This window comes from Nematocida displodere (assembly GCF_001642395.1).
Source record: "Nematocida displodere strain JUm2807 chromosome Unknown 3, whole genome shotgun sequence".
Taxonomy (NCBI): domain Eukaryota; kingdom Fungi; phylum Microsporidia; genus Nematocida; species Nematocida displodere.
Window position 1 is genome coordinate 250,286 of NW_027138158.1, and position 24,872 is coordinate 275,157.

Here is a 24,872-nt window from a genome sequence, read left to right on the forward strand (position 1 = left end):
GTTTTACATAGGATAGGAATATTTTAAATTTAATAAACTAATGGACTTTGACTTTAGCGTACCAACACTAGAGGCCAGAAAGAGGCTTTACTCCGTGCACAGGGGAAAAGAGGAGGCAGAGGCGCTCCTTGTGTTCCTGCAGGAGCACGGGATGAGCCACTTAATCAGAGACTACATCCAGAAGGGGTACATAAGCCCCGCCCACGACAATGCGATGGAAACAGAGCCGGACTTAGAGCTGATGAATGAAGACGAGCTAAAAGAGCTGGCGGACAAGCTCAGCGCGGAGGTGAGCTACGAAAGGTTCCTGCAAACAACCCAAAGGCTTTTCACCAAAAACCGATCCCTCGCTTTGAAGTTTGACGCTTACACGGCAGAAACCCGGATGCTTATGCTCCTGGAAAGACTCCCAGAGGCTGAGGAGCTCGTTAGAAAGACAGAGTCTCTTCTAGAGCTTGGCATTGACTGGGGAAGAAAAAACAAGTTTAAGGTCTACCGAGGCCTGTTCCGGATGCGCGAAAAAGAGTACCTGAAAGCAGCCGAGCTGTTTTTGGACGCCCTTTCAACCTTTGAGTCTGAGGAGCTCCTTACCTACCGAGAGCTCGTTCACTACACGATTTTCACCGGGATGCTTACCCTCCCAAGGAACGAGATAGGCAAAAGGCTGATAGAGTCAAGCGAGGTCTGTGAGATGATCAGGGAAATACCAAGCGCCACCGAGCTTATCCAGTCCTTCTACGAGTGCAGCTACCAGGAGTTCTTCCACCACCTAGCTGTCTTTAGCGAGGGCCTGGCAAACGACGTCAACCTGAAAGATAGTGGGGACTACTTCGTGTACATGATGAAGGTTCGAACGTACAACCAGCTGTTTATGAGCTACAAGGCTATTTCCGTTGAGCAGATGTCAGCCATTTTCCGGGTTTCTTCGGGGTACGTCTTGAAAGACATTGAGGGCATGATTCTTCGGGAGGACATTCTTTGCAAGATCAACCACCAAAACATGATGATCTACAACACGCCGCCCGAAAGCAAGGGGGGCCTTCGGGAGCAGGCGGAAGAGCTCTCACATACGATCCAGAAGCTAATCAAGTAGCGGGGTGGACAATAAAATCTTCTTCTGAAAATATTTTACATGGGACTTTCACAGCAACTGGCGCGCATAAGAGAGAGAACAGGCGAAACAAAAGGGGGAAAGCATTTGAAAGAGTTTGCGTCCCTCCCAGATGCCATCTTCTACGATCAAGTAGCTGAGGCTGTTAAAGAATTCAGGAGCAAGCACGGGGCAGCGTACAGCAGGCACGGGAAGTACTTCGCCTGCTTCACGGGCACGGGCAGTCGAAGCTTCAGAAGGGACCGGCTGACAGAAAAAGAGAACGAGGCAGTGTCGAGAAGGGTCAAAGCGTTTTTAGGGGCGCTAGCTCCGTATATTGAGCACCACCACACCAAGGTCCTGGTTGAGTGGATGCTGAGGAGGTATCGGGTCGATACGCACGAGTACGTCCACTTAATTGGAGCTGTGCTGCGAGATGAACAAAATTATAACGAACTATTACTTAATATAGAAAGAATTTCTATAAAAGGAAAAGAGGCAATTATGCCTCTGATTACGTCCAAGTACTCATTCCAGGCCGTTGGAAGGGCCGTTAGCAAGAGCATTGTGCTTAGCATGGCCCTGCTTGACTCTCTAAAAAGAGTTTCTGTCGACATTGACGGGCTAAGACACCTTGGCTTCTTTGAGGAGGTGCTCCACCACGCGTTCAGAGAGAGCGTTGACGAAGACGTCCTGGCTGCCTGGGTTGGCGCGCTTTTAGAGGTGCGGGATGCTCTGGGCAGCGAAGTGGCAGGCGGTGTGGCGGGAGAGGTGGCCAGCGACATGGTTCACTCCTTAAACCGAGCACTTCGTTCGATTAGTTCCCGAACTAACCTGATAGACGAGGTAAAGGCAAGGATTGGGCTGGGCTTGGGCTTGGGGTCGGAAGTGGAAGTGGAAGTGGGCCTTGGCTCCGAGCTAGCCCCAACACTCACGTGTCTTCTCAAGCACTACCGAAAAACAGGCGACTATGCACCGATGTGGGAGAGCGGGTTCAGGACCGAGTTCTTGGAGGAGGTGCACCGCGAAGTGGTGTCAGGCACCTCAAACGTTGATTTGTCCGCCTTTTTAGGCCTGCTAACCACAGCGCTGGTTGAAACAGCCCACGACAGCGGCAGCGGCGCTGGAAACAGCCCACTGACAGTCCTGCTCTCAAGCAAGCAGCTGTTTGAACTGCTCATCCAGAGCCAGCACTGGAAGAGCGCGTCTCGGGTTCCAGTGGTTCAGGCACTGAGCAAGATTGTTTTTTGCAGTCAAAGGAACCTGGTTCCAGAGATTGCAGATGTAGACATAGATACGGTTAAAAGTTTTCTTCCAAATAGACAGTTGGAAAGTAAGATTCTGGAAAATGCAAAAGCTACCAAGACCTACAGAAAAATGGTCGACATGCTTATCGACGTCCTTTCGGATGAGGTCATTGAAAGAGAAGTGGCTAAGGAGGACAGCTGGGAAGCTCTCTCCCACTTCCTTAAAGAGAGCAGGTCTGGAGTGGTGAGCAGAAGCATCAGGCAAGACGTTCTGGCCGCGCACATTGGGAAGTACCTAGATACTGTTTCTGCGTTTCAAACGTACACCCCGATAAGAAGCCAGCTAGCAAGTCATGAAAATTTCAAAAAGATTGAGTCGCTGATAAGAGAAAAAATTTGCAAGGGATCAAGAACACTTTCAGGGCTTTTGTTCCTTCTCTCACTAGCACAAGACTTTGTGCTTCTGTCCACACTTCCCTCGCTCATCTCCTCAGTAAGCACTCTCGCCCGGCCAGAGATAAACCCGGGCATTAAGGCCGTTCTCACAGTTATCCAAAACACGCGGGCCAGTGTCCCGGGAGACTCCTGGGTGCGCCTTTTCAGGGCGCCCACGCACACAGACCTTAGCATCTCAACCCTGCTTTTCACGGGACTGGCCCAGAGCCCCCCCGCAGAAACGGGGCCGTGGACAGAGATACTCCTCCAGGCGCTCCGCCCAGTACCTGAGTCACTTATTTTTACGCCGCTTTTCCTAAAAGAGAAGACATGCCTGATTTCAGGCGTTCTTGCACAGCAGCACGCGCTGATTGGGGATAAGGACGTCGTTCGTGCCTGTTTGACACTGACGGATCTGACGCGCGGTGTTGTACTTCCCGTCGTTCAGGCTAAGTACCCCTACCTCCAGACCACCGACCAGCACCAGATCCTGAATGAGGCGCTCCGCCTGAAAGAAAACGGCGACTCAGTGCTCTTCCAGTCGCTCAGCCAAAGGGTCTCCATTGACGCTCTCGTCCAGCTGGTAGACCTAAACAACGCGTTTGCCGTTACAACAGTCCTAGAAGCCGTTGCAGCAGCCCAGGCGATTGAAGAAGATTGCATCAGTCTACTGATTGCTGGAAGAAAAAAGAGAGTACCTGAAAAAACACTCGCAGCAGCCGAAACAAAAGCGCTGGGCAGTGCAGCCTTCCACCTCCGCCTCGCAGAAAGACTCGCCCATCACCACGCCAAAGACCTTGGCGCCCTGAAAAGCCTTCTCGGCAAGTACCTCCACCGGCACGACGCCTCGGCACTGCTAGGGGCGCTGGTTGAGAAGAAGATCGACGACCCACAGATTCTCCAAATGGTGCTCAGAAAGAAGCCTTCAACAGCTTCCAAGGTAGCTGCCCTAAAGCTTCTTCTGTTCACCGGCGGAGAGGCCAACCTCAGGACAGCCCTGGACATTCTCAGGGATAGAAGGTCGCACCAGATCAGGCGCCTGGTCGCCTCGCAGCTGCCAGCCATTGTCAAGGCAGTGCTTAGATTCAAGGTCGAGGCCGCCGAGGCCGTCTCCCAGGTACTGGCCAACCTTATCAGAAGAGAAGAAAACATTATGTCGGCGTACATCCCAGAAATCACCGCTCTGATCAAAACAACCCGAAAAAAACTTTTACTTCCTGCCCTGACCCTCATTGATCTTAGACACCTGATTTTTTCAATCACCGACCTAAAAGACTGGGTCATTCTAAGAGAGTACGTTGCCCGGAGGGCCGAAAAAAGACCGTTGGAAAAGGAAGAACAGCAACTTCTGGAAGACTTCTACCTCACCCACGTTTCCCCAACCAAACTGTTTGCCACCTCCTTTGCCCAGCTTTTCAGGGTCGGAGGCGAGCCCAGAAGCCTCTGGATGGCCCTCCTCAAAAAGACCGGGGGCGTCTCCCCACAGCTGCTGCAAATTCTATCGCACGTGGTTAACGCCGACCAGAAAGCCTGTGCAGCAACACCCTCTCTTGGCATGCTTTACTCCAAGCTAGAAGCAGCACTGCTCTCAGAGCTAAGGGCCCCCACGCCACTCTTCCAAGCAACGCTCAACGTTTTGTCTAAATACTTTGCCTGTGACAAAGGAACCTTAGCTAACTTCCAGGAAATCCTCCGCCTCACAATTGAGCTGGCCCTGGGCCAGAGCCCAGCCCAGACCCTCACCCCCCCACAGGCCCTCCTCCTCCCAAGACTCATTGCCTCTTTGGTCCAGTCAAAGGAGCGGCACAAGCCCATGGAGGCAGAAGCCATTAACCAGACGCTTCTCCAGGCTCTGGCCCGAGAAGCAGACAAGGCCGGGCTCTTTGGGATTCTTGAAAAAACCTACCAAAAGAACCCCCAGTTCACAGGAAGGGTCCTGGGGCAGAGCACGCCATACTTCGCTCTTGTGCTGGAGCACAAGGACAAGAAGGTTCGCTCCCAGGCCGAAAGGCTTATGCAGGTGATAGAGTCAGCAACAGGCGACAGTCCATACACACAGATGGAGTAATAAGCAATAAACGGCCGCTTCATTTAAATTTTTATGGGGGGAGAGGAACAGAGTCTCCAGAAGAAAATCCAGCACCTTCAGAATATGCTTGGGGAAATCAACAGGTACCTCCAGGGAGCATCCTCAAAACCGCCCGGAATGATATCTAGGCTCCTTGATGAAAAGACAAGAATTACCTCACAGATCAGAGAATTAAATAATATGACGAGCAACAAAGAGAAAGGTGCGCGCTTTGGCGGGGGCGCAGGCCTACCAAGCCTGGGGAGTCACCCGCAAAAGACAGAAAGGGAGAAAGACCCGCTGTTTCTTGATGCGCCACCCAGTGATCCACTTGAAGAACGGATAGAGATAGCAGACCTGCTTAGGGAAATGGGCCTGGACCCGCGGGTGGACCCCGAGGTGAAGAAGGTGCTTCTTGGGGGCGCAGATATCTTTATTGACAACTTTATTGCGACGTCTTGTTCCATTGCCAGGAACAAGGGGCAGGAAGACGTCACTAAAGAAGACATTATTTTAGCTATGAAGATGGAGAGGCATACGGAGATGTACAACACCACAACTTACAACAAACAAAGAGAGCCAGATAAGGAGCATGCCAGACGTCTTCAAATGATAAAAAAAGATCATAAACGAACAAGTAATAAATAAAACATTTCCTTTTACGGAAATATCAAAAGCATCCAATGTTTTTATTGGGGCGGCTATCTATTGCAAGTAACGCATCTCTTGTTTGTTTCAGGCTCTGGTGTTTTACACTTGCCACAACATGTTTCTTCACTTGTGCAGCACTCACCAGCTCCACCGCTGCCTTTCTGTTCATCGTTCTTAGCGTTGCTATTGCGGTGGTGACAGCAAGAGGAAGAGTTTTGTTCTTCGTTTGAGTTGTTCTGGCTGCCTCCGTGAGGACCTGCACATGATCTTTTGTTTTTGGTGTTGTTATCTCCACCACGACAACATTCAGATTCTGACTGGCTTTTTTGGCAACTGTTGCTTTTTTCTGAGGATCCTGAGCCGTTACATGAGTTGCTGGACCCGTTGCTGGACTTGCTTGAGTTGCTGGACCCGCCACTTGACTCGTTGCTCTGGCGGTCATTTTGCGAGTGGTTAGATGAGTTTTGGCCACCTCCACCCCCACTACACGAGCGTTGAGATTGGTTAGACCCGTTCTGTGTATGGTTTAATGTGCTTCGGTCATTTTGCGAGTGGCTAGACCCATTCTGACCGTTATGGGAGTGGTTAGATCCGTTTTGGCTGTCTTGTGAGCGGCTAGACCCGTTTTGGCTGTCCTGTGAGCGTCTAGACCCGCCTCGGTCATTTTGCGAGTCGTTGGGTCCGTTATGGGAGTGGTTAGATCCGTTTTGGGCGTTATGCGAGTGGTTAGACCCGTTTTGGCTGTCTTGTGAGCGGCTAGACCCGTTTTGGCTGTCCTGTGAGCGTCTAGACCCGCCTCGGTCATTTTGCGAGTCGTTGGGTCCGTTATGGGTGTGGTTAGATCCGCTTCGGTCATTTTGTGAGCGATTAGACCCGCTCTGACTGTTCTGGGTGTGGCTAGATCCGTTCTGACTGTCTTGTGAGCGGCTAGAGCCGTCCTGTCCGTTATGGGTGTGGTTAGATGATCCTTGGTCATTGAAACCAGTTGAACGCTTAGATCTGTTACTTCTCTCACCATTGTTTGAATGGCTGAATGTGTTTTGACCGTTCTGTGTGTGGCTAGACCCGTTCTGGGTGTTTTGACCGTTCTGTGTGTTTTGACCGTTTTGTGTGTGGCTAGACCCGTTCTGTGTGTGGCTAGACCCGTTCTGTGTGTTGTTAGACCCGTTCGGGGTGTTTTGCGAGCGGTTAGACCCGTTTTGGCCATTGTTTCTGTGTGAATGGCTTGATTCACTGTTGCTATTTCCACTATGTGAGTGGCTAGATCCGTTTTTGAGCTGGCTGTTATTGTACATTGGATTCTGTGACTGACTCTTAGTGTTCTGGTTTGACCCATCAGATTTAGCATAGGGGTTCGGGTTAGAAGATGAGCTGTTGTTACTGCTTTGGTTGGAGTTGTTTTTGCTGTTTTCTGAGGAGTTGGATGAGTTAGATGAGTTAGATGAATTGGATCCATCTACTTGCCTGTTATTGCGGCCTCCACCATTGCCACCATAGCAGCCATGGTAGTAGTTATTGGTAACATTCCTCCTGTTTGTATGGTTGTTAATATTGTTGTTATAATGGCTGTATTTGTTTGTGTCATTGTCCATATCTCCTGAGCTACCTCCACTTTTACCGTCTGGACCGTTCGGGTTTTTCTTTCCACCAGAAGATCCACCTGGAGCCTTTAGGTCAGCATTGGGCTTAGCATCGGGCTTAGCATCTGGTGAGTTCGGGTCTGTTCCGGGCTTAGCACCAGGAGAAGCCTTTAGGTCAGCATTGGGCTTAGTACCGGACCTAGCATCTGGACTCATTGGGTCTGTACCAGGCTTAGCACCTGGACTCATTGGATCTTTTTTGACGTCTGGGCCTGTACCTGGACCTTTTGCACCAGGAGTCTTTGGGTCTGTGCCTGGTTTTGCACCGGGAGCTTTTGCACCAGGAGTCTTTGGGTCTGTGCCTGGTTTTGCACCGGGAGCTTTTGCACCTGGAGTCTTTGGGTCTGTGCCTGGTTTTGCACCGGGAGCTTTTGCACCTGGAGTCTTTGGGTCTTTTTTGGCCTCTGGGCCTGTACCGGGTTTTGCACCGGGAGCACCAGGCTTTGCACCAGGCTTTGCACCGGGAGCTTTTAAGTCTGCATTGGGCTTGGACCCCGGGTTTTCACCTGGCTTGCTACCTGGCGCACCTGGCTCTGACCTAGGTCCTGAACTGGGCCCGGGTGGCTTAGGCCCTGTGCTGCTACCTGGGCGCTTGCTACCTGGCTCTGAACTGGGTCCTGAACTGGGCCCGGGTGGCTTAGGCCCTGTGCTGCTACCTGGAGGCTTGGGTCCTGAACTGGGTCCGGGAGGCTTGCTACCTGGCGCACCTGGCTTTTTGGGAGGGGCACCTGGCCCTGAGCTAGGTCCGGGAGGCTTGGGGGGTGCTCCGGCTGCCTCCGTGTGCGGGAGAGAGAAAAGCATTTGTGTGGTCATCATCAGTGCTATCTTAGCTAGGAGTCTGTGGGTTACTTTCATCTCTCTCTGTTAGCTGGTGTATTTATAGACGGGCTAGCGATATCAATGGGAAGCATCACTGGACAATTGGTTTATTCGTCGGTGATCTTTATCAAACAGGAGCCCATCAGTAGTAGAATCCGTGCTCGGCGTTCTTCTTGTCAACTATCTTGGCATATGCCGCCTCAAAGTCTTGCTGCATCACCACGTAGCGGCTGCTTCTTATGGCAAGCATTCCGGCCTCCTGGCAAATGGAGTTAATGTCTGCCGCTGAGAGTCTGTCTGAGCGCAGAATGAGGCCTTCCATGTCCACCGAGTCGTCAACAGTCATTTTCCCCGTAATGGTTGCAAAAATAAGCCGCTTCTGTCTTCGGTCCGGCACCGGAAACTCTATTTTCCGGTCCAGACGGCCCGGGCGCAGGAGGGCCGGGTCAATGGTGTCCTCTCGGTTGGTTGCCATGATAACCTTGACGTTGGTTGTCTGGTCAAACCCATCCATCTGGTTAAGCAGCTCTAGAAGCACCCTCTGCACCTCCCGGTCGGCACTGGTGGCGGCATCAAAGCGCATGGTTGCAATTGAATCGACTTCGTCGATAAAAACAATCGACGGCGCCTTCTCAATCGCCAGCCTAAATATGTCCCTGACCATTCTTGGGCCCTCCCCAAGGTACTTCTGGACAAACTCTGACCCATTGACCCGGATGAAGGTGGCTTTGGTGTGGTTGGCGACAGCTTTGACCAGCATCGTCTTTCCCGTTCCCGGGGGGCCGTAGAGGAGGACTCCCCGCGGGGGGTCGATGCCAATCTGCTGGTAGAGCGCCAGGTCGGTGAGCGGCAGTTCAATGGCCTCGCGTATTTCCTGCTTTTGGCTGTCCAGGCCTCCTATGTCGGAGTAGGTCACGTTGGGGCGGTTTTCCTCGCCAAGCACCGAGAAGGTGTTGTCTGCCTCGGGGGGGAGAACGTCGACCAGCGCGCTCGAGTGTCGGTGGAGGGCAACGCTGGTATTGGGCTTAAGCAGCTCTTTGTTAACGGTCGACAGAACTTTGACCACGGAGTTGGACCCTGCGGTGCTTCCAATAATGGCTGTTTCTGCATCCACTGCCTCAAGAAACTGCCCCATGATCAGAGGCACGCTCTTAACCCGCTCAATTGCCTGCTGTGACTTGAGCATTTCCTTCCTCAGGGACTTTATCTCCTCAAGGATGTACCTTTCTTTTAGATTGACCAGCTCAAGCTCCCGCTCCATTTCTATACACCTCAAATACTCAAAGGCTCCCGTTGTCTCCAGAGCACTTTGTGTCTTCATAACAAACAGAAAAAGAATTATTTAAATAGCGCTGAACTCTATTTTATTGGTGGGGCGCCGTTTATTGGAGAGCTCAAGCATAAGTCTCCCACGGAGCGAAAAAAATTTACAATGAGCACCATGCATCCAGAGCAGCAGACGCAACCAAGCACGTTCTCCCTCCAACGCCTGAAGAAAGTCAACCTTAAAGAGAGAGCAGCTCCGGCAATTTACGGCTGCTTTCTCTACTTGATGGATCTTGTCACTCTGGGAAGCCGAGCGTTCACCGACGACCCTCTGAACGACGTGACTGGGATGATGGGTATCAGCACTCTTTTTTTCGTTATGAGCTGCTGCATTTCTCAGCTGACGTTTTACGGACTTTCCTCCTTTCGGGTGGGCCTCGTTTCCTCCCCCATCTCCGAGTCTTTTTTCTCGATTAGAAAGCTTTATGCAGACATTACCACGGCAACTGAAGGCCTAAAGATGTCCACCGAAGAGACCATGTCAACGGTCCTGTTTTCCCTTTTTCTCAGCACCCTGCTCACTGGCGTAGCCTTCCTTCTCCTCTACTGCTTCAACGCAAACAAGATACTATCAGCTATACCGGCAGAAATAGGCCTCTCCCTGTTTTTTGTGGTTGGCTGCTTTTGCTACCGCTTTGCCAATGCAACGGTGTGGAGTCTTTCAAAGACGGGCTACATGAACATCGCAGCCTTTAACGCTACAGGCGTGGTCCTGTGGCTGGGCTGCAAGCTTCTCTCCAAAAAAGTGCCTGCCATTAGCCGGTACGCCTACATTCTCTGTGTAGCCATGCTTATTGGCCTGTTCTATCTGGTGGCCTGGGCTAACAGCTGGACGGTTGAGGAGCTGAGGACGCTAAACCTCCTGCCAACCAATGCGAGCAAAGAGCTAATCAAGGACTGGGTGGTCAAGGTCGGCCTGAGTAAGGTTCGGCTAGATGTCGTCTGGGGACAAATCCTCTCCATTCTCTCCATCACCCTGCTCAATATGATCCACTTCCCCATCAACATCCCAGCTATCTCAAAAGGCACGGGGTCTTCGTGCCTAATGAAGAAAGAGCTTTTGGCTAATGGCGTTGCCAACTGCCTATCTGCTTTTGGTGGAGGCTTCCCAACCTACCTGATTTCCTCGTCCACCATTGCGCTCAACACCCCCGTAAGAACTAAGCGCATAGATACCTTGGTGCTTGGCATTGCTTTCCCCGCACTCTTCTTTATTGGAAGACCCCTTCTTTACTACACCCCACAGCTCTCGTTTGATATTCTCCTCCTCTTTGTTGGGCTGGACATTCTTTATGGCTCGTTCAAGGAAATATACGAGAGCGGGGTATACACCATGGTCTTTGTCAGCATAGTTACTGCCACCTCGCTTTGCTTTAATAACCTGCAGTTTGGGATGGCCGCTGGATTCCTTGTTTTTGGCACCAAAGCCATCCATGCGAAGTACATGAGCAGAGCAGCGGAAGAAGAAGACGACGACTTTGTGGCCGTCACAATACCAATGGCCTAGGTCTGTTTCGGTGCTTTTCGGCCTGTCGGCACCCAACCCGAACCCGAACATCTAGTTAGAGGTACAAGATGTCCTCGCCGTCCTTAGGCCCTGCTTCCTCCTGGTTGCCTAGGTGGAGGAGGTTGGTGAACTTCCTAGCTTCTTTATAGGTGACTGCTAGGCACTTTAGCTGGTGTCTGTCAATCTCTCTGGTTTCTTCGTATAGATTGGTGTCTATGTACTGGTCTAGCTCGTTCTCGTTTATGTTCGCTAACTGTTCAAGTAAAAAGAGGTCCTGTTCGTAGGAGGGGTTTCTTCCGGCCTGGCACCTGCCCAATCCCATCAGAACAAAGGCCGCTGCAACTATGACTCTTGTGACTCTTCTGATGCTCATTTGTTTCATTAATAAAAAATTGTTAGGATTGGGTTTGGGTTTTGTAGTGGTTGGGTTTGGGTTTGGGGGCGGCATGTGTATGGACCAACCAACTAAGGTTCAGGTGGCATGTGGCAGGTGGCATGTGGTGGTATGCAGCACTGCAGCACTGATGCATGCATAGAAGGCTGAAAAAGGCATATTGCCAAGTTAACCAAATATCTGGTGGATTAGTTTATTTTATTTATGAGCATAAAGGGAGTGGTCTACCGCGTTGTCTTCAGCAGAGGAGGTATTGTCCGGAAAGAAGAAGGAATGCAGCCAGCTTACCTGGCACACTTCATCACTGAGATGGAGCTAACGCCTGGCGTACAAACCAAGAGAGTGCGAAACGACTACATTTCGTACGTCCTGGGGGTGCGAAACATCTACTTGGCCGTTTTTCAGAGTAGAGAGCTTGAGACAGAGATAGAACAAAGACTCTTGGAAACAAAAGAGCGAACAGAATCTAAACACAGCAACCAGAAAAGCGCCCGCAGCGAAGAAAAGCGCCCAGAAGGGCTTTTTGAAGAGAGCAGCGAAGACAAAGAAGAGAGGTACGTCCAAACAAGCACGACAGACTCAGACACGGAAGAAGACCGTACGGGGTGGGAGAGGTGGAAAAAAAGCAAGAGCTTCTTTGACCTTTTCAAACAAGGCAGCGCAATTACAGAGGTAAGCATTAGGCAGCACCTGTACAGCAAAAACGTCCCACACGAGCTAAGCACGCAGCTAGCCAAAGAAATCTTCCAAACCAAAAGCAATGACGTCACTTCGCTACCTGAAAGTGCCAAAGTAAAAAACAGTATTCAAAAAGTCATTGAACAAAGTATGCCCATACTCCTCCCAGCAACCATTATCAAAGACATAGAGAGCGTAGTTGGGGCAAACAAAGGGCCCTACGTCTTTTGCATGGTGGGCGTGAACGGGGTGGGCAAGTCCACCACCCTTTCTAAAATCTGTCTCTGGCTCCTGAAAAACAACCTCCGCCTCTGCGTAGCTGCCTGCGACGGCTTCAGAAGTGGAGCTGTGGAGCAGCTAAAAACCTACGTGGACCGGTACCAGAGCAAAGGCCATGCCATCTCCCTGTATGAGAAAGGGTACGGAAAAGACGAGGCAAGTGTTGCCAACAAGGCCATTGCACACGCCAGGGAAAACAAGTACGATGTGGTGCTTATTGACACCTGCGGGCGCATGCCAAGCAACAGTAGCTCAATGTCTTCCCTCTCAAAAATGATCCGAATTAATAAGCCGCATAAGGTAATTTATGTTGGAGAGGCGCTGGTAGGCAATGACTCGGTAGAGCAGGTTCGCATCTTCAACGACTACGTTGAAAAGGCCTGTGTTGAGAAAAGCATAGATGGTATAGTGGTTACTAAGTGCGACACTGTCGGGGACAAAGTTGGCACCATCCTGGGACTGTCGTGCACTCTGAAAAAGCCAGTTATCTTCATAGGCACTGGGCAAAAAAACGTTGACCTTCTTCCTTTTGACATTAACGGTCTTTGTATGGCCCTTGTGCAGATGTAGTGCTCTGCCGGTCCAAAGACGACGGACTAGTTCGGTTAGTGGTTTATTTGAGCTATTCTTCATAGCTGAGGTGGTGTACCAGGCCCACGTGGTTTGAATAAACAGAAACTTGAACGGTGTACCTGGGCGCGGGCACAGACGGACCGCCAATTAGGCTGTCCAGCTTGGTTTTGGGCACGTTTATCTCTATGGAGCACCCATTGACCTCGCCAATGCTTACAGCCTGGGTGGCTATTGGGTGGTTGTTAACGGAGACCATAATAACTGTATCGTCTGAAGAGTCGGTAATGGTTAGTGAATGGCCACTCTGGTGGGTAATGACTCGGTTGGAGGCTGTCTTGTTGTAGTTAAGGGTTTCCAGGCGTATGGCAAACACGAGGTTGCCATCAATGACTTTGGGGTTCTTGAACTTGCTTGTTCTTTTGATTTGCAGAGGTAGATCTTTTTTCATCTCTTTAACAACGTCTTCAGATAAAGTGATTAAAGATATCCTTTTTAGGAAATATCCATTTTCGGTAGGTTCAGTTGCTGGCTCAATAATATCTCGTAACCGAGAGTAGAAGGTATCAACTGCCTCTTTCTCCGTAAGGAAAGGAAGTTCTTTTTTGAGGATGGCCAGTCGCATTTTGATGATATCTTCAAGATAGGTTTTGGTGCATGTGTCTAACGGGCTCTGGATCAGTGTGTTAAACATTGACACAGCGCTTGAAGAGACGCTTTTCTCAATGCTACCGTTAATGCCATCAAGGAAGTGCTGTGACAGAATGAGGAAGCGGTAGTAGTACTGTCGGTAGTACTCGGCCAGGTCTTCCTTCAGGGCCAGCGACCACCCGTAGGCAATGGAGGCATACTGCACCTTCAGATACTTCTTGAAGATGGATAAAAGCTTGAAAACGTAGAGCTTCTCGATCTTTGTCGGGGCTTTGAGGTATTTGGTGTACTCCTTGATCTCTTCCTTTAGTCTGAGGACGCTTTCTTCTTCTGTCTTGCTTTTAAAGTCTGGGAAGTACTCAAAGGCACTGCTGATCGCGTTTTTTTCCTTAATGGAAAAGTTAGGTACTGCTCCGCCAATGCTTAGAAGCTCAGCCTCAATTGTTCGTGAAGACCCCTGCCTGGCACACCCTCCCTGCATGTACGCCGCAAAGTTGTTCTTTTCCTTGTCCTTGAAAATGGTTGTTTCCTCAAAGGCTCCTGCTGGGTCAAGGTAGGTGAGAACGTTTGACTTCCTGCAGTATGTCTCCATGAAGCGCTTGTAGAAGGTGGCACGCTCAAACTCTGGTTCGAGCGAGTCGATGTTGTAGTCAACATTTAGGGGTATGGTGGCCTCAAAACCGGTGGTTGTTAGATTGTAGGTCTTGGTGGAGAAGGCCTCGTTCCAGTTGCTTAGCACCATGTACTGGTACCCCCCCAAAACAGCAGCACCCCCCTTGATAAGGGCACTGACAATGATGTTTAGCGGGTTAAAGGTGTCAACTTCTGGGGCAATGGTGAGTACGGGGGGCGCAGGCGCGCCAGCCACCAGAAACACCGCCCCGGTGTATAGATACGAGCACCCCGAGCCAAAAGCTCTTATCGGGAGCGTAAGGGCCCAAACCAGATTGCTTCCAGCACTGGCCACGTATGAGGTGGCCAGAGGGGCGTCTGCGGTGGCAGGTAGTGCACCGGGGGCGTGGTAAGGTATGAACCACCCAAACGTCCACGAGTAGATGTATTTGGCAAAGTTCAGCACGGAAGACACTTTCCGGGCGAACGATCCAATAGTTCCCGGGATGTAGTTGAAAACTCCAAGAATTCTTTGAGTGAACCTGAAGATTAGATAGAGCAAAGTTTTGATGAAGTGCCCACTAAAGTCCATGATGTTGTAGATTAGGACTATCCCCTGCGCAAACACGTTTTTGGACGTTCTAAGATCGGCAATGTCCATGCCACACGTATCCAGAGCGTTGGCAATGAATGCCTGTGGCGTAAAGTATGCAGCAAAGCCCAAAACCCGGCTAGTTACCCCATCAACCACAGCCATCACTGTTTTGCAGATGTAGACGAAAAACGGCGCATCTGCCTCAGTGACCTCTATCTTGAAGTATTGGATAAGAATCGGGTTGTTGGTATACCACGAGATAAAGTGGAACCCAACAAACAGGCCCAGCAGAGCCACCAAAACAATCTTGGTCAGGTTAAGAAGGAAGGTGAAAAGCTTTTGCATGCTTCTGGAGGTTATGTGGGAGTAGATGGCGCTTGAGATCCCGAATCGCCGGTTAAGTGCTTTAACAGACTTTTTCAGGTGCGGCGAAAAGTTTACTATCACCAAGGCCACCAAAGGAAAAACGACCAAAAACATTGGGCTGTACGCCAACGCCCCCAGCATAATGCACAAAATCATCATGTAGTGAACGTACCCCGTGTAAGACTGCTGAAGCATCAGGGGCTCTAGGCCCATTGTCCCAAGCACGGCCAAAGTCATCCCAAGGGCCCCAAGAACCAGGAGCATATACGAAGACTCCTGCCCCGCCAAAAGCAGGCCTGTTAGACCTGCTCCCGCCGTAAACAGAGCCGGAAACACGCCCTGTCCCCGAAGAAACAAGGAGGCGACCACCGGCAGAACCACAAAAGCGGGGGACATCCCAAGCGCTCCAAGCAGAGCCACTCCGGCCAGCCCGAACACACTCTCAACCGCGGCCAGCTTCTTCTTCTTCGTTTCCTCCCAGATACCTTTCGGGTCCTTGAACACCCAGACCGTGCCCAGAAGAATGGCTCCCATAAACACCAGCGACAGAAGAGCAAAATCGATCATTGATCGGCTGTAAAAGACTGTGTAAAGGTTCATTCCTCCCCTAGTGAAAGAGAGCATTATTCCAAGCGCCAGCAGAGAAGCGTTCAGCCCTATTACTGGTATTTGCAAGGCTTTGTACGGCGCTGTTGTCATTTCTAGACTTCCGCGTGTGCTCATTGCTTAATGTAAAAACTAGACCAGCAAATAAAAAAATTGCTAAATGATGCATCACTTCCCAAAAGAGTAAACTTCAACTGACCAAACCGCAAACCAAACCCAAAACCTACTACTTACTACCGCGGCGTTTATTAGATAATGTCTGCGGCACTGGCAATTTCAAGTGCACTGTGCTCCTTTCCAAAGATTGCGTAAGCCTTCTTCTGTCCCTTGAAAGTGATGGCTGTGTTTACCTTGGTTGGTCTAACAGAGTAAAGCTCCTCAATAGCCTGCTTTATCTCTGGCTTGGTGGCTTTAAGATCGCAAATGAACACCAGCGTGTTTTGCTTCTCCATGACCCTCATAGACTTCTCGCTCTTGGACGAAGACCTGATAATGTCCTGTGGGAGCTTAGCTTTGATTGCTGCAAGCTGTTCCACCACTGAGAGTGGCTGTGGGGTTTTTAGCTCGTTTTTGGTCAGCTTAATGCTTTTCTTGTACAATTTCTTTGTCATTCTGGGGTAGAAAAAAAGAATTCTTTTCTTCTCAAGAAACCTCCATGGGCACCCCGGCCCAGAGACCATCTGGAAACAAGCTGTTCATAAATTGTGCTTCCATGGCGTAGTTGGTTATCGCGTTCGGCTGTTAACCGAAAGGTCGCCGGTTCGAGTCCGGCTGGAAGCGTATTTTTGCTTTTTTTATTTCTCCCATGACCGAAACATTCCATAAGATCGAGAAGATAGGAGAGGGAACATACGGCGTCGTCTATAAAGCCAGAGAAAACAGCACCGGAAGAATTGTCGCTTTGAAGAAGGTTCGTCTGAGCGACGACCGCGAAGGCGTCCCTGCCACCACCATCCGTGAAATCTCCCTGCTTAAAAATCTGAAGCACCCCCACATCATTGCCCTGCACCAGGTCATCTACACCGAGAACAAGCTCTACCTTGTGTTTGAGTACGCGGACACAGACCTCAAGAAGTACCTTGACCTAACCAGAACACAGAAACGAACTATGCCCCCCGACCAGATTAGGTCTTTCTCCCGCCAGCTAACCTCTGCGGTGGCCTACTGCCACTCGATTGGCATCCTCCACCGAGACCTGAAGCCCCAAAACATCCTTATAACCAAAGACGCCCAAATAAAGCTGGCGGACTTTGGCCTGGGCCGGTCGGTAGGCATCCCCCTCCACACCCTGACCAACGAGGTAGTTACTCTGTGGTACCGCGCCCCTGAAATCCTTCTTGGCGTAAAAAACTACTCAACGGCCGTTGACGTTTGGTCCCTTGGCTGCATCATTGCCGAGTTTGTCTTGTTGAAGCCTTTGTTCACGGGAGACTCCGAGATAGACCAGCTCTACAAGATGTTCCAGGTCCTTGGCACCCCGAATGAAAGCGTCTGGGAGGGCATTAGCACCTTTAAAAACTTCCACCCGGAGTTTCCACAGTGGTCAAAACAGGGGGTTAGCCTGGGGGATAAAGCGTGCATGGCCTTGGTCAACGACATTCTTACCTACAACCCCCTGGAGCGGCCCTCAGCTAACTCTCTCCTGGCCCACCCCTACTTTGCGACCGAGGATAAGAATAAGTAAATGCGCAATGAATTTTTTATGTCAAGGATCCAGAAGCTGAAGATTAAGGGGGTGCGCTCGTTCCCTGAAGACGCCCCAGCCACCATTGAGCTTTTCTCTCCCCTGACCCTGGTTGTGGGCCAGAACGGCACTGGAAAGACCACTTTGATAGAGGCCTTGAAGTACGCGGCCACGGGCAGCCTGCCCCCGAACAGCAAAAACGGGGCCTTCGTCCACGACCCAAGATTCTCGCGGGAGGCGGAGACCAAGGCCCATGTGATGATGAAGTTTGTGTCGTGCTCGGGGCAGGAGCTTGTGCTGCTCCGGGCCATGGCCCAGTCCTCGGGCCGCGCCAAGAGCGAGACGAAAACCCTGGAAAGCTCGCTCTGGGAGGTCTCGGGGAAGGAAAAGAGGCTGATATGCAACAAACTCGGGAGTTTAGATGCTGAGGTGCCCATGCTGCTGGGCACAACGTCTGCAGTGCTTGAAAACGTTATTTTTTGCCACCAGGAAGAGTCTACCTGGCCCCTTGCTGAACCAGCGATCTTTAAAAAGAAGATGGACGGGATCTTTTCGTCTGCGCGCTTTGTCAAGGCGCTCGAGGCGCTTAAAGCCCTGAAAAAAGAGAAGAACGTTGACATAAAGGTGCTGGATGCCCAGTTTGCTGCCGTCCAGCACTCGGTGGCTGCAAAGCGAAAGCTGCTGCAGCGCATAGCCCGGGTTGACGAGCGAGTGGCCCAGCACGCGGCCACCGCCCACGAAAAAACCGAGAAGATGGAGAAGGCCCGCCAGGTCCTCCGCGAGCGGGAGACGGAGCACGAGCACGCCCTGGGACTGCTCCGGGAAAAGGAGCGGTTTGAGTCGGAGCTTAGCGGGCTTTCCTCAAAGACGCTTCTTCTTGCGCAGCCGGTAGAGGAGCTGGCCGCCCTGCTTGCCACGCTCCAGCAAAGGCTCACCCACGAGGACACGCAAGAGATAGAAAAAGCCGTCTCCGTGCTTGAAGGACAGGCTGTCCTTCTCCAGGACAAGATAGAGATGTTTGCGGCCCTGAAAAGACAAAGAGACACTTCCCGCAAAGAAATAGAGCACCTGGCAGAAGAAGTCACCGCCACTGCAACAAAAGGAGCCGAGTACCTGAAAAAAGAGGTGCTTGCGCTAAACAGGGCCAGAAGCGAGGTGGAGGGTCTATCTGCGGGCGCTGAAGAAGTTGTGGGGCAGAGTGCCTACCTCGCTTCTTTGCTTGGGCAGATCCAGCCCGACCCTGGCCGCCCCCTTGAGCCGTCCCTCGCCCAGCTCCAGGGGGCCTGCAATGCCTACAGCGCACTGACCGGGCTCGCTGAAATGGCCGTGGACGAAGACATCCTTCTTTGCCACCGGACAATGGCCGAGGACATGGAAGGTTTGGGGGCTTTGAAGGAAAAGAGCAGCGCACTGTGCGAGCGGATAGGCGCCATCAATGGGCACGCCCAGAAAAACGCCTCCTCAGAAGAAGCCATCCTTAAAGACCTGGCCAGGCACCGGGCTAGGAGCGGGGCCGTGTACGAAAGGAGGGTCTTTGCCGCCGACAAAGCGCGCGTCCGCCAGGGCATAGACAGGTGCCAGCAAGAGATTGCAAGGGCCCTGGAGCTTGGGGGGAAGTACAAGGAAAAAGAGTTCCTCCAGAAAGAGATCGCTCAGAAAGAGGCCGAGCTGGCCTATACAGTGCACCCCACCGAGGCACAGAGCACCCCGCGCGGCGAGATGCTCCACGTGCTTGAACGTCTCAGAAAAGAGGCCCAAACAAAGATTGTCTACCTGGAAGAAAGACTGCAGCAGAGCACGGCGCAGCAGCAGAGATACATCGAAGACAAAACAGCTAAGAGGGCTGCAGCCATGGCACACGCCCTCCTGGAAGAGGCCAAGGCCAAGAGAATCGAGGAGATACTTAAAAACATTACCTCCGAGCTTATAACGGACAAAGGCGCAATAACAAAGACGGAGCTGCTCCAGCGTCTTAAGGAGCACCGCAAAGTCTCTCTCTGCACCGAAAACAGCCAGAGCACCCCTGCCCTGCACCGAAAGCTCGGGGGCTTCTCTGCCTCAGAGGAGATATACACCGCCTTCAAAAACAGGGCCGAGGAGTCCTGCCCCTTTTGCAAAGGCGCACTCTCGGCCGGCGCAACCAAAGGACACCTCCAGAAGATCGATGCCATTCTTGAGCAGATAAAGCAAAGAAAGCAGGCCTTAGAAGAAGAGCTGGGCGAGGAGAGGGCTAAGGAAGCCTATGCCCAGAGACAGTCGCTCCAGAAAGCTTTGCTCAATGAGGTGGCCGCTCTGTTCCACCCCCTCCTCCCCGAGCAGCAAAGCCTCCAGGAAGACGTTCCCTTAGAGGAGTGGTCGATTCTCCTAAAAACAGCCCAGCACTCAGACGCCTCGCTTGAAGAGCTCAGGCAGAAGTACCTCTACATTGAAGGACTCAGAGAGCGGGAAGAAAGCATTGTTCTTCCCCCAAGCACCTACCAAGACCTTCTTGTCCAGTACAAAGAGAAGCAGGCAGCTCTGCACGAACTAGAGCACCTTGAAGAGGAAGAGCAGAAAAAGCTCCTGGAGCATGAAAAAGAGACGGATAGGTCGCTGCAGAGGGTAAAGGAGCTTGAAAACCTTTTGGAGGCCCGGCACCGGTACGACACCGAGGCCGTGTCTTTTGAGGCTGAAAAGGCCAATCTTGCCCACACCTACCAAGGGGTCTGCAGAGAACTATCAGAGAAGCAGAGGCGGATTGAAGAGCTCAAAACCAGGGAAAAAGAGCGCCGAGCCGTCAAAAGCGAGCTGAAGCTTCTTGCCCAGCACAGCACGTCCCTGCCCCTCCTCCAGGGCACCCAGGCCCGAATCAGCTCCCTCCAGGAGCAGATAGAAGCGCACAATCAGGTAACCTACACTGAAGAAGACCGCAAAAAAGAAGAAGAACTTACCAGAACACAGGCCCAAGTCAGAGGCGAAAAAGAGGTCCTGGCTCTTAAACTAGCCTCGCTAAGCACGGCCCAGGCCAGGGCCCAAACGATTAAAGATAGCATTCGCGCCCTAGCCCTCAAGCAGCAGATAGTGCAGTGTGGAGTGACCCAGGATACAGTCCAGGATATAAAGAGCGAGATAAAAGCCTTGGAGCTTCGGGTTGCTGAGGAGCAGCAGGGACTGTCAGAAACGGCTGGAGAGGTGCACACGCTTGCCAGGCAGAAACAAGAGGATGAGAAGGACCTCCAAGAGTATGCTGACGTTGAGGAACAGGAGCTGTCAATGTTCATAACCATCAAAGTGGCCAAAGAGAGTATTTCCGACCTGGACAAGTACCAAAAGGGGTTGGAGGCTTCAATTGTGCGCTACCACTCAGAAAAACTTGCTGAAGTCAACGCCATCATCAAGGAGATATGGAGCATGACCTACAAGGGAGGAGATATCGAAAAGATAAGGATTGTGTCCAAGCTTGACAAAACGTACATGGTGGTAATGGACAAAGAAGGGGTTGAAATAGAGATGCGTGGGCGGGTCAGTGCAGGGCAGAAGGTTCTTGCGTCCATCGTTGTGAGGCTTGCACTCGCTGAGGCTTTCAGCAACAACTGCGGGCTTCTTTCTCTCGATGAGCCCACCACCAACCTTGACAAGGAGAACATAGGAGGGCTTGCCAAAGCCCTTTCTGCAATTATTAACGCGCGAAGGGCCGAGGGATCCTTCCAGCTTCTTGTCATCACCCACGACGAAGACTTTGTGAGAGAGCTTCTTAAGTCGGGGAGCACTGAATACTTCTACCGCATCTCCAGAGACGACCAACTAGTGCCACACATTGGCCGGCTTTCCATCTATGACGTCTAACCAAGCACACGCGATAACCAACCCCCCAATACAGATGCACGTTTTTTATTTTGCCCGTCTTTTTATAGGCAACGGAAGCTTATTTGATTAACCCGGTTTCAGGTTTTCAGGTTTTCGGGTTTTTTCGAGAGTTCGAGAGTTCGAGTGTGGCTCACTTCTCGACCTCAATTCCGCTCATGCCAAGGCCCAAAAACCAGCCTTCAATTGATTTGGTGGTAACTTCCATTAAACAGGCAATGGTAAATTGAAAAGCACCAGTGTAAAGGATCAAAACAGTAAGAAATAACAGCTCTACCATAAACAGCGAGGAAAGAAAGCGTTTTCGCGTCTTGGAGCTCATGCCTAGGCGTAGTCCCGAGTGCCGCAACATAGACTCAAACATAAAAGACATGAATGGATGGGGATACATGATCATTGTAGTGTACCCAAGGAGGCCGTACCACCCGGTGAATATCAGGGAAGGGATGAACTGGGAAAACTTGCTGGGAAAGAAGATGCCACAACCCACCGCCGAGATGCCCACGGCGACAGCTGTTGCCTGCACTGCGTGGCAGACACCCAGCCACCTGCCTGCCTGTGTATGCCCACTATGCCCCTTGGTGATTAGCAGGCACTTAATGCCAAGACACTGGCCCAGGACCAGGTATCCAAATAAGAGGGTGCCTATCAGTTGCATGTTGACAAGACAGAGGTCGCCAAATAACAGAGTGCCCCAGAAAGATCTGTCTGGATCGCCATCACTTTTACGCCAAACAGCCCCAGCACAAATGCACGGAACAGCAATGGTGTAAACTGACCACATAAACACTGCAAGAGCCAGAAGAGTCTTTAAAATGCTGTTTCTTGGGGTGCTGGGGGCTGTGTCGATTCGGGTTATTTCAACAAACATGCTTTCTTCGCCCCCCCGAACACTAACCCGAACGTCTTTACTCTTGGAAGCAAGTATGAAGCTAGGTTTCTTATCTTTCTTTACCATCTATTGAAAATCTTTCATATGGCCACAACAGTATATAGACCATCCCTGTCAACTGACTTGACAGCCCGAACAATATCGCGAACACACGCTTAGATATTCTATACCCCACCTACCATCCGTGGCACACAGCTGCTAGAACTAATCCGAACACCCCGAAAACACCCGAAAACCCCGAACACTGTCTAAATAGTTGTTTTGTGTGGACATTTAAGGTTGAAATGCCGAACACCACAGCACAGCACACAAACCAGCTAGAACAACATAAAAGGTCTCCGTTCCAAGAAGACGTCATACTATCCGCGGACGAACTAATTGACGACCTGCTGGTCGAAAGCCGAGGAAGGCAGAGGGATGAACCAATAACAATCTTGTTCTCGGCTTTGGACCAAATACATTACTGGAGACAGCTGCCACCACATCGTAAAGTAGACAGAGTCCTACAGCTACATGAGAACAGGTTTAAAGACGGGCAGTACACTGGTATAAGAGAAGAACTAAGAGACTATAAGAACGAAATACTCGTTAGTATGAGAGACAAAAAGATAGAGGCCCATTTCTGGCCAGAAGTGGCAATACCACGAGTCAGAGCAATCCTAATGGAACCATGCAAGAGGGCACAAGAAAGCATGTGGCCAAAAAAGCACCAAAATAGACCGTGGATTCAATGGCTAGCCCTGATTGTCTTGCAAGTGGTTACTGAACACAAGACCTGGGAGGCAGCAGTGGCTTTCATACAAAAGAACATGCCCAAACACATACTTCCAGGGGAGTATACGGGAAACCCAGAGTTTATGAAGGTGGAGTGTAAAAAACTCACAGCTGTGTGCCAGAAACTGGATATAGAGGAGAGCGCGCCCCAAAACTGCCCACAATGGCAACGAAGGCGTGCAAATGGTTTATAGAACGATTTAAGCAGCCGAGGGTACGGGTCTTGGTGTCTGGGCGCTGGGTGGGGCTTGGTGGTATAAAAACAAAGCTTTATTTTTCTTATTTTGTGTAAGGGTTAGATCTTAACATTGGCCTATAATAATTAACAGTTGGGCCGTGGTATAGACCTAAGGCCTAACAACCCGGCCCACCCGTGAGCGGCCCTTCGTGTGGACGGCTGGAAAGATATGAACATCGCCAAACAGGGCTTCTTCAACCCAATTGGTGGAATGCCGCAGGATATACCGGCTCTGAGCATCCTTCTCTACATAGCAGCAGTTGCCCGGGTAGAGAATCTTGCACCTGCACAAGGGGCAATCAATACCTTTTACAGTGCGATTGGTAGCCGAAATTATCTCCTTAACGCAGGTGCTACATGTTACATGGGTTGAGTCGTCCAGAACGCACATTCTTACGTTAGTGTGGGCAACAGACATTAAGTCTGCAACTGTTGCCATGCACACGGGGCAGGCAATCTCTGTGGCAATGCATGTTTTTTGCGACAGCCTCTCCTGGAAGGGCTTGGGAAATTTGTCTAGTTCGTCTTTTGAGGTTAGCAGCAGCGTCTTTTTGAGCGCGCCGCTTGTCCAGTCCTCGCATGCCTCCAAGGCAAGACAAATAATTGGGAGCTGAACATGTGTGGGGTACAGATAGTTAACACCCAAAACAGAGATGTGCCTGAGGTTGGGCAGTGTCGTTATGTAGGCAAGCTTCTCGCTAAAGAACTTTTCTATCACGGGCTTGGGGGTGGAGGTGTTGATCTCCAGAAACATCAGGCGGTGGAAGCTTCTAGAAACCCACTCCAGTATGTCGTTAAGGTCTTTTATAGGCGCCCAGGGAATATAGGCGTGGGAGGAGACGGTCAGAGAGATGGCGTTGATTAGGTTGGGCTTGTACGCCGGTTTAAACGTGGAACTAAGATCGTGGATGTTGAATTTGGTAATGTGCACCCCCATGATAGCAATTGTTAGAGGGTTAGCTCGGCTAGACCTTAAAAGCTTGAGCCATAGGTTTATCGGCAAGCTCAGGTGGTTCCAGTTGTGGGCGCTAATGCGCCGGATAATCCTCAGGGAGACTTTGCCAGTTGGAGAAAACCCGCCATTAATGATTATGCCTGTGGGAAGACGCCCCTCAGACAGCAGCTTACACTCCAAGCTGTCAAGGGTGCGGTAGTTCAAAAGATTCAGGTGTATGAGAGCAGCAACCCGGAAGTGGTCCAGAATTTCAAGGCTGGGTAGTTTGAGTCTGTCAACGTCGATGGTTAGGGTGATTTTGCAGCCGCTCATGTTGATGTTTTTTAGAAGCCACTTGGTAGCTCCCAGAGACGAGTTCTTTATCACAAACTCGCTTATAAGAAGGGTGGGCCTGGGTACAGTAGGCCCAAGAACGGCGCGCAGGTAGCTTGGGGAAAGCGTGGCAAGGGAGTGCGGGGGCAAGGTCTGGAGGCCGCAAAGCACGATTTTTGTGGCGTTTAGTGTGCCAAACAGCGAGAGTATCCGCTTTATCACCAGGGAGTCAGTGGCTTTGACCCCTGGAGTGTTTTGAGAGTCGCAGCAGCAAAACACAAGGGCGTCAAAGACCAGGGGCGAGCAGAGCCTTTCTGGGATGGCGCTCGGAACAAGCAAGGGGGTTACTTTTCGAACGCTGATGGTTGTGTATGGCTGGTGTTGCAAGAGGTACTCCCGGTTGCCAAATTTATGGGCTCCCTTGTATGGGGCCCCGGACTTTCCCTCAAAAAGAAGGGTCAGGAATTTAATGGTCGGCCTGGTATTTCTTGTTATCTCGAGATACACCGCCTGCCCATCGAGCTGGGCAGATATACTGGCTGCCACTGCATATGCATAGAGTGTTAACAGAGACAAAGCCTTTCCAAGAGCAGCACCTAGATTACAGCTAGTCCCAGTTCTTATCATGAAAAAAAAATAA

The 24,872-nt window shown here is 51.1% G+C and overlaps 15 protein-coding genes across 15 annotated transcripts; 8 read left to right on the forward strand and 7 right to left on the reverse strand.

The window, feature by feature from the left end:
* Positions 1-40: 40 nt before the first annotated feature.
* Positions 41-1,093, forward strand: NEDG_01115 (26S proteasome regulatory subunit N7; the record flags this gene model as incomplete). The annotated part of the gene is made up of 1 exon (XM_067688533.1): positions 41-1,093. The coding sequence occupies one exon, from the start codon at positions 41-43 to the stop codon at positions 1,091-1,093; it is 1,053 nt and encodes a 350-aa protein (XP_067543721.1).
* Positions 1,094-1,132: 39 nt separating this feature from the next.
* Positions 1,133-4,840, forward strand: NEDG_01116 (uncharacterized protein; the record flags this gene model as incomplete). Its single annotated transcript, XM_067688534.1, has 1 exon — positions 1,133-4,840. One exon carries the CDS (start codon positions 1,133-1,135, stop codon positions 4,838-4,840), a length of 3,708 nt encoding a protein of 1,235 aa, XP_067543722.1.
* Positions 4,841-4,873: 33 nt separating this feature from the next.
* NEDG_01117 (transcription initiation factor TFIID subunit 12) lies at positions 4,874-5,488 on the forward strand (the record flags this gene model as incomplete). The annotated part of the gene is made up of 1 exon (XM_067688535.1): positions 4,874-5,488. One exon carries the CDS (start codon positions 4,874-4,876, stop codon positions 5,486-5,488), a length of 615 nt encoding a protein of 204 aa, XP_067543723.1.
* Positions 5,489-5,541: 53 nt separating this feature from the next.
* NEDG_01118 (uncharacterized protein) lies at positions 5,542-7,986 on the reverse strand (the record flags this gene model as incomplete). Its single annotated transcript, XM_067688536.1, has 1 exon — positions 5,542-7,986. The coding sequence occupies one exon, from the start codon at positions 7,984-7,986 to the stop codon at positions 5,542-5,544; it is 2,445 nt and encodes an 814-aa protein (XP_067543724.1).
* Positions 7,987-8,092: 106 nt separating this feature from the next.
* On the reverse strand, positions 8,093-9,271 carry NEDG_01119 (26S proteasome regulatory subunit T3; the record flags this gene model as incomplete). Its single annotated transcript, XM_067688537.1, has 1 exon — positions 8,093-9,271. One exon carries the CDS (start codon positions 9,269-9,271, stop codon positions 8,093-8,095), a length of 1,179 nt encoding a protein of 392 aa, XP_067543725.1.
* A 111-nt stretch (positions 9,272-9,382) lies between these two features.
* On the forward strand, positions 9,383-10,783 carry NEDG_01120 (sulfate permease, SulP family; the record flags this gene model as incomplete). The annotated part of the gene is made up of 1 exon (XM_067688538.1): positions 9,383-10,783. One exon carries the CDS (start codon positions 9,383-9,385, stop codon positions 10,781-10,783), a length of 1,401 nt encoding a protein of 466 aa, XP_067543726.1.
* A 55-nt stretch (positions 10,784-10,838) lies between these two features.
* On the reverse strand, positions 10,839-11,165 carry NEDG_01121 (uncharacterized protein; the record flags this gene model as incomplete). The annotated part of the gene is made up of 1 exon (XM_067688539.1): positions 10,839-11,165. One exon carries the CDS (start codon positions 11,163-11,165, stop codon positions 10,839-10,841), a length of 327 nt encoding a protein of 108 aa, XP_067543727.1.
* A 216-nt stretch (positions 11,166-11,381) lies between these two features.
* Positions 11,382-12,704, forward strand: NEDG_01122 (signal recognition particle receptor subunit alpha; the record flags this gene model as incomplete). Its single annotated transcript, XM_067688540.1, has 1 exon — positions 11,382-12,704. One exon carries the CDS (start codon positions 11,382-11,384, stop codon positions 12,702-12,704), a length of 1,323 nt encoding a protein of 440 aa, XP_067543728.1.
* Positions 12,705-12,756: 52 nt separating this feature from the next.
* Positions 12,757-15,651, reverse strand: NEDG_01123 (uncharacterized protein; the record flags this gene model as incomplete). Its single annotated transcript, XM_067688541.1, has 1 exon — positions 12,757-15,651. The coding sequence occupies one exon, from the start codon at positions 15,649-15,651 to the stop codon at positions 12,757-12,759; it is 2,895 nt and encodes a 964-aa protein (XP_067543729.1).
* Positions 15,652-15,782: 131 nt separating this feature from the next.
* On the reverse strand, positions 15,783-16,145 carry NEDG_01124 (60S ribosomal protein uL23; the record flags this gene model as incomplete). The annotated part of the gene is made up of 1 exon (XM_067688542.1): positions 15,783-16,145. One exon carries the CDS (start codon positions 16,143-16,145, stop codon positions 15,783-15,785), a length of 363 nt encoding a protein of 120 aa, XP_067543730.1.
* Positions 16,146-16,339: 194 nt separating this feature from the next.
* On the forward strand, positions 16,340-17,218 carry NEDG_01125 (cyclin-dependent kinase 2; the record flags this gene model as incomplete). The annotated part of the gene is made up of 1 exon (XM_067688543.1): positions 16,340-17,218. One exon carries the CDS (start codon positions 16,340-16,342, stop codon positions 17,216-17,218), a length of 879 nt encoding a protein of 292 aa, XP_067543731.1.
* Positions 17,219-17,236: 18 nt separating this feature from the next.
* NEDG_01126 (DNA repair protein RAD5) lies at positions 17,237-21,043 on the forward strand (the record flags this gene model as incomplete). The annotated part of the gene is made up of 1 exon (XM_067688544.1): positions 17,237-21,043. The coding sequence occupies one exon, from the start codon at positions 17,237-17,239 to the stop codon at positions 21,041-21,043; it is 3,807 nt and encodes a 1,268-aa protein (XP_067543732.1).
* Positions 21,044-21,194: 151 nt separating this feature from the next.
* Positions 21,195-22,019, reverse strand: NEDG_01127 (uncharacterized protein; the record flags this gene model as incomplete). The annotated part of the gene is made up of 1 exon (XM_067688545.1): positions 21,195-22,019. One exon carries the CDS (start codon positions 22,017-22,019, stop codon positions 21,195-21,197), a length of 825 nt encoding a protein of 274 aa, XP_067543733.1.
* Positions 22,020-22,237: 218 nt separating this feature from the next.
* On the forward strand, positions 22,238-22,921 carry NEDG_01128 (uncharacterized protein; the record flags this gene model as incomplete). Its single annotated transcript, XM_067688546.1, has 1 exon — positions 22,238-22,921. One exon carries the CDS (start codon positions 22,238-22,240, stop codon positions 22,919-22,921), a length of 684 nt encoding a protein of 227 aa, XP_067543734.1.
* A 153-nt stretch (positions 22,922-23,074) lies between these two features.
* On the reverse strand, positions 23,075-24,859 carry NEDG_01129 (uncharacterized protein; the record flags this gene model as incomplete). The annotated part of the gene is made up of 1 exon (XM_067688547.1): positions 23,075-24,859. The coding sequence occupies one exon, from the start codon at positions 24,857-24,859 to the stop codon at positions 23,075-23,077; it is 1,785 nt and encodes a 594-aa protein (XP_067543735.1).
* Positions 24,860-24,872: the final 13 nt, after the last annotated feature.